Genomic DNA, 10,989 nt, shown 5'->3' on the forward strand with positions numbered 1-10,989 from the left:
GTGAATAGACAGGAATGTGGCTGAAAGATGGAGAGCCGAACTTTATTGTGTGCGCAAAATGCATCCTTGAGTTGCATCTCTTAACACGCTGCACCTTCTAAACTCTATGATGGTTTGTTATCTATCTCATCAGCTGGGGGTGTTTGGAAATGGAATAATAATTGTTTTTTAAAGTATATTTTATTTAGAAATGTATTGAAATAATATTTTTTTTATTTTTAAAATTAATTTTTATATTAATATATCGAAACGTTTCAAAAATATAAAACAAATATTTTATTGTTAAACACTATTTGAATCGCGTTCTGAAACAGCATCATTGTAATATTATTGGGGACAAGCTTAAAGCTCTCCTGAACACTCCTGTAAACTTGCTTTTATATATATATAACCTAAAAGAAAAGGAAAGTGGATTCAACATGAGAATTCATTAGCTATTCAATTATTTGGAGTAAAATTGAAAAACTTTTTGGAAATTATAGTGGTAATGTTGAAAAATTCTAAACCACAAGATATATTGATGAGTGTACAAGAAAGAATACACATACACACAGTTTACACTTTCATTTTGTTAGTTTGGAATAAGAAAAAAAGACGAAGTTGATATATGGCTTAAGGAGAGTATGTTCCGTAAGACCATAACCTTATCTAATCTGTCGCCATAAGATGGGATTATCTTAAGATCTTCTTCACCATTTTCCTTCCTTAGGTCTTGTAGCAGATAACGTTGATGGTGATGAGCAGTGGAAATGGTAAACCACTGCTGGGTCTGATTTTGTGATGTGGATGAATCTCAGACCTTGATGGCTGCCTGGTGCTCCCATGGCAAAGGAGGCTTGCCTCGTCACGTGCATGCAATGTCATACACCAAAAGTTTGAGAGATGGGTGGGGTCCAATATTTTTTTTGACAAATCTTTGATTTTGATATGCAACCAACCGAAATGGGACTTAAACACCTCATCTATCCAAAGCTAGCGGCTAAAAGGAAATATCATAATGTTGATGATTTGAAAAAAACCATATCATAATTTACTAAAGTCTTGTAGCTCCCTGTAAACTTATGTGTGTTACTAGGATTTAAAAAAAACCACATCATTCGTTCCAATTTCATTGGTCCTTTTCAAAGTTTAATTTAACATATTTCTCTCGCCCACTCATCTGCAAGTTGTTAAAGGTGTGTGCTTGACAAATGTTCAGACTGGATTCTTTGTTCTTGAAGCTCTCCAAGCTTGTTTGTTTCTCTAAATGATATCCAACAAATATTCTTGTATGGTTTCCATACATAAATTTACTCAATTGGGTGTTTGTTATTTTTGTTAATCATGTAATTGATTACTTTTCTCTGACACTCTTTTCCTTTGCCAATGCTAAATAGTAAACGAATTTAGATTCGCAACTTCATTGTGTTTTGTGTAAGATACTCTTAAATCTGTAATGCTGTACATTAGCACTGATACATATATTTGTTTTCATGTGCTTTACTTGTGCCCAGGCATGGGAGAAATGGCTGTGCTTTGTGTGTTTGAGACTGTGTAAGCTTGTACCAAATCGAAGAAGAAAGATTAGCTTTGTGAGGTTTTGCAATGCCAGTTCCTCTTGCACCTTATCCAACACCTCCAGCCCCATATGCTCCTCCTGCTCCAGCTCCAGCTCCCCCTCCTCCTCCTCCTCCAGCCAACGGTGTGTTTAGTTACTTGTGAACTTGTTTCAGCCTCAAAACCATGTGATTTTCCTTTTTTGTTTCATTTTTCAATGAAAGAGATGACAAGAAAAATTGGGTGATACTGGTAAAAGCAATCTATGATTTAGTTTGATGATGATTTTCAGGTGCACAGAGCCAGCTCGTGTGTTCTGGATGTCGAAACCTGTTACTCTATCCAGTTGGAGCAACCTCTGTATGTTGTGCTGTTTGCAATGCAGTAACAGCTGTGCCACCTCCTGGTACGAGTTTATCTATTATATCTTCATAGATTTATTATACTAATCACAAACTCTATTTCTTAAATACAGTTTAGACTAAAGAGTTCTCTTTTTTTCATAATTTAATAAATCTTTACTTGAAAGGCGATCAGAAATAGTCGAAGCCATTAATTTATCTTTTCCAGCATTGATGGAGTCTAAACTTCGAACCCAACATATAGAGCCCTTTCCCCTCCTATCAGCCCTTGGTCCTTGCTATTATTTCATGAAAATGTTCAACAGATGTATTCACCATTGAACAAACTCCTAAAATGCAAAAACTACATATGAACTGTACGTTTATGACATCCAGAAAAATGTCTGAGCATTTATTTAGTAACTTTGCCTGTTCAACTATATATTAATAGGCACAGAAATGGCCCAGTTGGTTTGCGGAGGTTGCCACACCTTACTGATGTACATCCGTGGAGCAACGAGCGTGCAGTGTTCTTGTTGTCATACAGTCAATCTAGCCTTGGAGGGTAAGGAACTTAAGAACCTATTGCTTTTCAACCACTCTAGTATGTAATGTATTACCTGGAAAGGGCATTTTAGAACTGGATTTGGTTTAGATTAAGTTGGGAGATAAACATCAAATCTATAATATGACAGCAAATCAAGTGGCACACGTCAATTGTGGGAGCTGCAGGATGCTGTTGATGTACCGATATGGAGCACGGTCTGTGAAATGTGCTGTTTGCAATTTTGTCACACCAGTTGGGGTCAGTACATAACTCCATTACTCTTTTATCTCTTGTTAGTTTAGAAGTCCCTTAACAGTAATAGATTCCATTCCCAGAATAGCAGTTGAAGCCTAAGTTATAGTAGATGGCATTCATAGGTGTTCCATACTTCATGCCAGGGAAAACTGGAAATTACATCTCTAGGTATAATCAGATGCACCAGATATAATAAGCTAAAGAGAAGTTAATGCCATTACTTCAGTAAACAGGGGTCTGTTTTCTTCTGATGAACACACGAACTTCTAGTTCTTTCTGCCAAGTTTTTCCTTTGTTTTGAAAGAAGCCACACTTCACCTCCTTGCAGTGAAATGCAATGATAAGAAAAATATAAGCATACGACTAATCTCTTTGCCTTTCATTGGATGAAGCAGGTCTCATCAAGCGTTAATGAACGCAAGTTCAATACCTGAATTGTTACGCAGCTGAACTAAAGTTGGCCATTACAAACTCTACAAATATGTTTTTGCATATTACAATATCTCCTCCGACGATAGCATCTCCCGGTGAAGAAGAGGAAATCCCCTCCAGTCACATGTATAGAGTTATATTTTTCTCTCCCTTTTGCGTGGCCTACTTAATTTGTATGAAAAATAAGCAGTTTTAGCGGATTGAATGAATGTATGTGAAGTAATAATATTCAATGGAAAGACTTTTAGACTGTGGCCCTGAACGCATTTGGAAATCTTGGGATAAGATGAACTTCATTTTCATTTACTTGACATATGCGACTACAAATAGCATCAAATGCACCGGAAAGATTCATTTCAGATACTTTCTGCTTTGGAATTTTCTAAAATTGTCTCAATAAAAACAATCTCTAAAAAGTTATCTGGGCCAGATTAGCTCTTGCATGTAGGAAAAATTACGATAGATTCCCTGCCAGAAAAGTTCTCCTCAAACTCACGTAACTTTTCTTTTTCTCCTTTTGTTCTTGTTTTTCTTCAGCTGGGATACACTAGCTCTTTTCAATACGGTACCAAACATCCAATCAACTTCCTTGAGTCCCTTTTGTAGATAATCGAAGAATTTCAAAGAAAATAATGAAGATTCCAACACCGCTTAGGCAACCAAATTGTTTAGCTTTCAATAACTTCCATCAATAATTGACTAAATTGGACAGAATTAAATCATAATCAATCATCTTGAAGTAGTGTCTATGTTGAGTCTTGATAAACATCCTAAATTCAATCATAAAACAATTCTGATGAAAATATTCTTAAATTTCTTTTTGACAATTCAGCCATTTTTTTTGACCAACTTGGTATCGGAATAAATCTAGACATGGGTTCTTCTACCAGATAGTTTGAGCATCTCTGAGACCTTTAACGTGGAAGGCATTTATGAGTATTATGAACCATTGTATCCAGAGCTCAATCACGACTCAAGGTTGAGTGTCTTCCAAGTGGGGGGGCTAACATGGGATGTCTACCTGTTGAGTTCATAGATTGGATCGATAGACAAAAGTCTAAGAAGATGGCTTGGAAGGGAAAACTTGCATTGCTTAGTTGATGGCCACAATTTTTTATACGAGCATTCGATTCATACGCAAATCATATCAGTTCATGAAGCTTTCTCGAAAGACTCATGACATCAATGTCATTTTAAATTGTTTTCAAGGTTAAAATCTACTTTGAGAACCTATTTTTAGGTCCTTTTATGATCTAGAATCACTCCAGATTACTTGTTTTAAGCCTTTACCTATCATTATTGCATTATTCATAAATATTTAAATTTGTAAGTTTTCCACATTTTACTATATTTGTTTGAGTTTTTTTATCACTAATCAACCCTGTAATCTTTCATTATATTGTTACATTTATATTGATGTTCTGAAAAGATTGGTTGCGGAAACTATTTCCTTTGGAAATTGTCATTTTCAGGGGATCATTTATCATAGCACAATATTATCTTGTACGTTTGGAAATATAATAATAATAATTTTTTAAAATGTTTTTTCATCGAAAATATATTAAAATAATATTTTTTTTATTTTTAAAAAATTATTTTTGATATTAACTTATAAAAAAATAAAATATAAAAAAATAATTTAAAATAAAAAATTTAATTTTTTTAAAAATTATATTTGAAACATGAAAACAACGAGATATGGTTTATCCTAAAAGTTAAAACCCTAACATCACGGGCAAGTGATTATGGTGCCTGCCATACCGTAGCCTCAAAACTTCTGTCCAATGGACCCCAATTTTGTCCAAGAATGACTGTAGCTTACCTCTGGTGGTTCTCATGTCTACATTAGTCTTCCATCAGCCCACCGCCAATCAGGGGTCGTCGTTGGGGCCTTGAAGAAGGACCTTGGAACCCGGTTCAGTGACAAGACTTTCTGTGAGAGTTTTTATTTATTTATTTTTGTAAGCGGCACTGTAATCCGGTGGACTTCAGTAATTGCTAGGAAAAGGGTGTTTTCATGAATTGACGACGGTGCAAGGTGAGAGGCGCGTGCAAATGGAGTGCCCTCAGGTAGTGCCCCAAAACATTGCATTGGAGTGCCTCAGGTAATTCCTCGTTACCTGGGAGTGATTAGCTAGGACAGCCAAACAGATGAAGCAAAAATCAAGCAATTCACATCAACATTTGTATCACGAAGCAGGCCGATGAAGATGGATAATAATGCTTTTGTTATATTGTGTGCAGCAGATAATGACAGTCATGCTACTAGCAAGCTAACGTTGTATTATTGCGTTTGATTCCTTATGATCGTCTTTCAAGTCTAGAATCTATTGAGTATAATTAACAATACTCTAAAACGCGTACGGGCAGAAAGAATATATATATATATATATATATATATATATATATATATATATATATATATATTCCATTCCCTGCATGTCTTTTTCTTTTCTTTTCTCATTTTTTTTTCCATTCCCCACATGCTTTTTCTTCTTCTTTTTTTGTTTTTTCTTTTTTTCCCAAAATTATCTTCTTCTTCTTTTTTATTTTTTTGTTTTTTTTAAATTATCTTTATCAATTTTATATTTTTACTATTAAACTGGTTGAGAATTTAGTTTTATAGTTTTTTCTTTGAAACATTGTTGATTACTACAGTGTTTTTCCATATAATTTTTGCTTTGCTAAAGTATTTTTCCACATAAAATTATCTTTATTGAACTTATTTTTTTAATATTGAGATGGTTAATAATTTAGTTTTGTAGTTTTTTTTTAAAAAAAACATTTTGGATTACTATAATGTTTCCCCACGTGATTTTTATGTTTTTTTTATGATTTTCTTCAAAATTATCTTTGCCAATTTTATTTTTTTTAATATTAAGTTGGTTGAGAATTACAACTGTAGTTTTTCTCACAAAACATTGTGGATTGCTATAGTGTTTATTTACATGGGTCTTTTTTTATGATTTTTTGTTTTTTTACAAGATTTTTTTTAAAATTATCTTTGTTGCTTCTATTTTTTTTATATTAAACTAGTTGAGAATTTATCTTTGTACTTTTTTTCTTTAAAACAATGTGGATTACTACAATCATTCCCCACATATTTTTTTGTTATGAATTTTTTTAAAATTATCTTTATCAATTTTATTTTTTTAATATTGAGTTAGTTGAGAATTACAACTGTATATTTCTTCACAAAACATTATAGATTGCTACAGAGTTTTCCTACATGGTTTTTCGTTTTTTTTATGTTTTTTTTCTAAAATTATTTTTGTAGTTTTTTCTTGAAAATATTGTAGATTGTAATAGTCTTTCTCTGTATAAATTTTTTTTAATATTTTTTTCATAAGCCCACGACAATGCACGGGCTTGCCACAAGCCTGCGGCAGCACGCGAATATGACATCTAGTTATAAAACTAATTGATGTGGCGTTTTCACTTAATATAAATTTATTCATTGTTCATCTTTTTATATTTTACTATAGATTATAATAGTATTATTTTAAAAAAAAATTAATTTGATTCTTTAATTTTTTTTTTTTTTGCATAATTTAGCCTTTTAAGTCCAAATAGAACCTAGTTGGATTTTTTTTAGGGGTGAGAGTAGGATTGAAAGACAGGGGACTGGAGTACAAAATACAAGTAACATAGCTGGCTTGCACAAATTTATTTGTGAAGTGCATGTTTATCCCCAATATGTTTTTGCTATTAGGTGACCGGTCCTTTGAAGTTTGCGAAAAATCATTTCGGTACTAAATTTTACTTTCATTATTTTTTAATTTTTAGGATGAGAGGAGAGAGAAAAGATGTCATTTCAACGATTTTGACTACCAAAACATTATATTTTTGTTTCAAATGGTTCTATATGATGAGATGAATTTGATTTGGGTATTTTTATTTATTTATTTTTATCTTGAAAGGGCAAAAAAAATCCAAATTTGAGATTAGAAAAAAATTGGTTTCCAGGTTGATTCTTGGTTTTAGACCGGTTTTTTGCGCTTTTGGAGCTAGGGTGTTTTTTTAAGTGTTTTGGGTTAAAAAAGAATGGAAAAGGGGTTTTTACTTTTTAGAAGGAAAAATCAAGCACCCTGATTTTTCGGCCACCACAGTGGTCAGAATCTGGGTATGCTAGATGACACGTTAGTCATGGGCCAGGTACTAGGCCTGGCCTCATTCTTTTTTTTCTTTCTTTCTTTCTTTTTAATAGTTTTGATTTTTTAAATTTTGAATTTTTTAATATTTTTAAAAATAATTTTTAAGTTTATATTTTACCTTTCTGTGATTTGTTTTTTTCTTATTTATCCTCTTTTACATAGTTATTAAATTTTTATTTATATTAGATTTGTTAAATTTTTAAAGGGATTAGTATGATTCATTTGTAATTTAAATATATTTTTTATATATTAAATTTATTTTAAGAAATAAAAAATATTTATTTCTTATGATATTTTTAATATGTATAGCCTTGCATAATATATTTTTACTTTTTATTTTATCCAATAAATCTTATGTGCTTGTCAATTTCTATTTGACATTGAATTTAATTAAAAAATTCATTAAACACAATCATGTAAATTAGTAAAATTACCCATATCAAGATATTAAATATTTTGATTTATATTTATCTCTCGGTGTAATATTTTAATATAAAAGAGAAAGAATTGATAGGATAAGGCAACAATGCCCTTGGATGGATAGATATTAAATATAAAGGAATGAGGGTCATTAAGGTAATTGCATATGAGTTGATAAATATAAATAGAAAAAAAAAAGACTATAAAGAGAGAAAGAAAGGAGAAAAGGGAAGAGAATTAGAAGAAATAAGTTGTTAATGTATGATTTATGATTTAATATGTATGAGCTTTGATTTTGAATTTGTTGAAGATTGAAGTTTTGAAGATTTTGTTTTGGGTTTGATTGATGAGTTGATTGTAATATTATAGGTTAATTGTTATGGATAATGGTTTATTTAGTTGATTTTGGAAGATTTTTTATAAGGATGATAATTTTGAGTTATGATTTGTTTAAATGATGAATTTGAATTAGAGATTTTGGTAGATCAGTAGGTGATCTGTGGAAAAATCTGGGTTTGAGGTTGAAAATGATAAAATTTCAGCTTGGTCCCTCAATTTGTAAAAATTATAGTTGGGTACCTAGAGCAAAATTCAAGATTCTGGATAAAATTAAAGATGAATCATGGGCAAAACTTCAGTATAGTTATGAATTTATGACATTTTCAGTTTGGTTCTCTAATTTGATAAATTACATTTTGACCCTTAAAATTTGATAAAATTCCATATTGGTCCCTAGCTGTAATTTTAGTTTTTCAAATTGGTTTGATGAATAATTGAGGTTTGTTTGGTGAATTATTATCAATTTTTATGATTTGTTTTCTTTTGAATTAAATTTCAGGAAAACTGTTTGATTTTTGGGTTTTTAGAAAAAATTATCAGTTTGGTTAAAAAACATATAAGATCATAAGTTAGACCCTAAGTTAAGTGTATAAATAGTTTGTACGTTCTTTTCAAGTTATTTTTTAGTATGTCTTCTTTTGTATTCAGATAATCCTGATATTATATCCGTAGGACATCAGTAAGATTCCCTTAAACATTTGCTTTTAAGATCTTTCTCTTTTGATTCAGGTGAGTGAATAATATTTCATGTACATGATGAATAATATAAAAATTTGAATTGTTAGTATGAAATGGATCATACTTAGTGATAATATATATTGATTATTATCTTTTATTATGATAATGCATGATCATTTGTTGAATCTGAATTCTGAATATAAGATATGTGTATGTTTGATTTGATAACTTCTCATTTGATTGATTTCATGAGTTAAGCCTTCAAATATGATTCTATTTATTTGATTATAATATGACCATTTGATATGCTAGTCAGAATACTCATGCTAACAGGGTCTATGCACATCGTATTTGATCTCTAATTGGTCAGGGTCGTCAACCTGTGCGAACTAATCATCTCACAGTATAGAGCCACTTTCTCATTGCATTTTGATTTTTTGACGAGTTTTACCTTATGATATTTCTTGTTATGACCTACATGTAAAACTCTTCTAGAAAAGCGTAAATCCAAACTTTTGTATATTTCTCATCGTTGTATTACCTCGTAGATGTATATTGAATATTATTTACTCACCGAGTTGTTGAACTCACTCTTTCATTATTTATCTTTTTCAGGCTAATAACTTGTTAGCAGGTCGCTTTTGGTAAACCTTCAGAACCTTTTTTTTTTTGTAATTAGTACTTTTTCAATTATTTCTAATTAGTGCTCCATAATTACAGGAGTTTATATTTAACTGTTGTATTAAGACAATCAAATTATATTATGAAGTAAATTTTGTTATTGGGGTTGCATTGAACTCTAATTGAGTTATTTAAAGAATAAGTTCGTGTGTAACTTTAGGTTTGCATAGGTATGGAACCCTGGAGAGGAACCTTGTCTATGTGTCAATCATAAATATAAAAATCGGGTCATGACTCTCAGTTTTTCCCATTTTTTATAGAAAAAAAAATAAACCTAAAAAGGGTTTATTGGTGTGCTTGTTTTATCTTTTTTTGATTGAACTTGCTTTTTTTTTTATCATATTCTAAGAAAATAATTTCAAAGAAAAGTCATGTTATTAAATTTTATAAAGTTCATGGACATGTTCATAAGTTTGACTAGTTGACCTGATCCGCATGTCTCACGAGTTTAACTTTTTTTTTCTTTTTCAACATCTCAGTATTAAATAAAAAATTATAATCCCACTGGAGTTTGGTGTTTAATATTGCAATCATTAATTTTTGTTATCATGGAGTTAAATAAAAAATAGTTTTTGAAAAAAATTTAATCTCGTTGGAGTCCATAACCCCCTTCGCAGGTTTGGCGTGTTAACCTGGGTTATTTGGTCCATAGGTTTGACAAATTCACCCACTGGTCGGATATGTTTTTTTGGTTTTTGCTCCTTTAATTGTTTTTAATAGCTTTTTCTCAATTTTATCCTTTAATATCGGATATATAAAAAAATAAAATGCATAGGTTCGACGTGCTAGCGTTGGTAACATGGTTCACAGGTTTGATGAGTTTTGTCACTGGATGGATATGATTTTTTTGTTTTTGGTCCTTTGATTTTTAAATTTTTGTTTCTCAATTTTATCATTCAATATTAAATTGGTTAGAAAATAAACTGCACAATTTATTTTTTATTGCTTTCTATAGAGTTATCATTGTCTCAAATAAGTGTCTATTTTTAAGTTGATGCTTAATTTTATGAGCATATATTTTTATTATATAATTATAAAAAAAAAGTTCATAAAAAATATTAAACTTAATATAGTCTATAGCACGTGTCATTAGGAGACTGAGATCAATTCAATCTATCATTGTCTCAATAATGTTTTTTAAAAACAAGTTGTCATCTTAAAGCCAGTCATCACGATTGTATTTGGATCAACGAAATGAAATCAATTAATTTAATTCATGTTAACTACTACGTGTTTAGTTGGAAACTTAAGTTATGCAAACAACTAAGTTGTGAGATTTTAAAATTAACCCATTAAGCTAAGTTTAATAACACATTTAAGAAATTTTCCATGCTTTTAATAAATTTTTAATATTTTAAAAAAATTATCCAACTCGAGGTAAATAACGGGCAATATACTAGCAATTGGGATAAAACGCATAAATATGAAGAAACCAACGCATGTAATTAGACTTATTTGATGACAAGTAACAAACAACCAGAAACTTTAAAGTGAAATAAAAGAAGGTCTGGAGATGCCCATCCTTTTGTACTTCATCAATGAAGCTGGCCAACGATGGATGCGAGGCACAGAAAGATTGGACAGATATTTGCTCAGAGGTTTGGAT

At 30.9% G+C, this 10,989-nt stretch overlaps 1 protein-coding gene across 3 annotated transcripts; it reads left to right on the forward strand.

Annotated features, from left to right (window-relative positions):
• The first annotated feature begins 998 nt into the window (after window positions 1–998).
• LOC133696681 (protein LOL1-like) lies at window positions 999–3,385 on the forward strand. Of its 3 annotated transcripts, none has more exons than XM_062118954.1 (6): window positions 999–1,268; window positions 1,494–1,681; window positions 1,829–1,942; window positions 2,329–2,442; window positions 2,573–2,682; window positions 3,075–3,385. In XM_062118954.1, exons 2-6 carry the CDS (start codon window positions 1,585–1,587, stop codon window positions 3,111–3,113), a joined length of 474 nt encoding a protein of 157 aa, XP_061974938.1. In that variant the 5' UTR covers window positions 999–1,268; window positions 1,494–1,584; the 3' UTR covers window positions 3,114–3,385. The 3 variants fall into 3 exon arrangements, with proteins under 3 accessions (XP_061974938.1, XP_061974920.1, XP_061974930.1); XM_062118936.1 differs by having other exon boundaries at window positions 999–1,175; XM_062118946.1 differs by having other exon boundaries at window positions 1,182–1,325.
• The last annotated feature ends 7,604 nt before the right edge of the window (window positions 3,386–10,989 follow it).

The sequence above is a fragment of the Populus nigra genome, chromosome 1, assembly GCF_951802175.1.
Source record: "Populus nigra chromosome 1, ddPopNigr1.1, whole genome shotgun sequence".
NCBI lineage: Eukaryota > Viridiplantae > Streptophyta > Magnoliopsida > Malpighiales > Salicaceae > Populus > Populus nigra.

Bases quoted from the DNA above. Each gene is read 5' to 3' on its own strand.
- LOC133696681 (XM_062118954.1), top strand. From the start codon at position 1,585: ATGCCAGTTCCTCTTGCACCTTATCCAACACCTCCAGCCCCATATGCT. The intron at 2,443-2,572 runs GTAAGGAACTTA...ATAATATGACAG, and splicing joins AGTCAATCTAGCCTTGGAGG to CAAATCAAGTGGCACACGTC. The intron at 2,683-3,074 runs GTCAGTACATAA...TGGATGAAGCAG, and splicing joins ATTTTGTCACACCAGTTGGG to GTCTCATCAAGCGTTAATGA.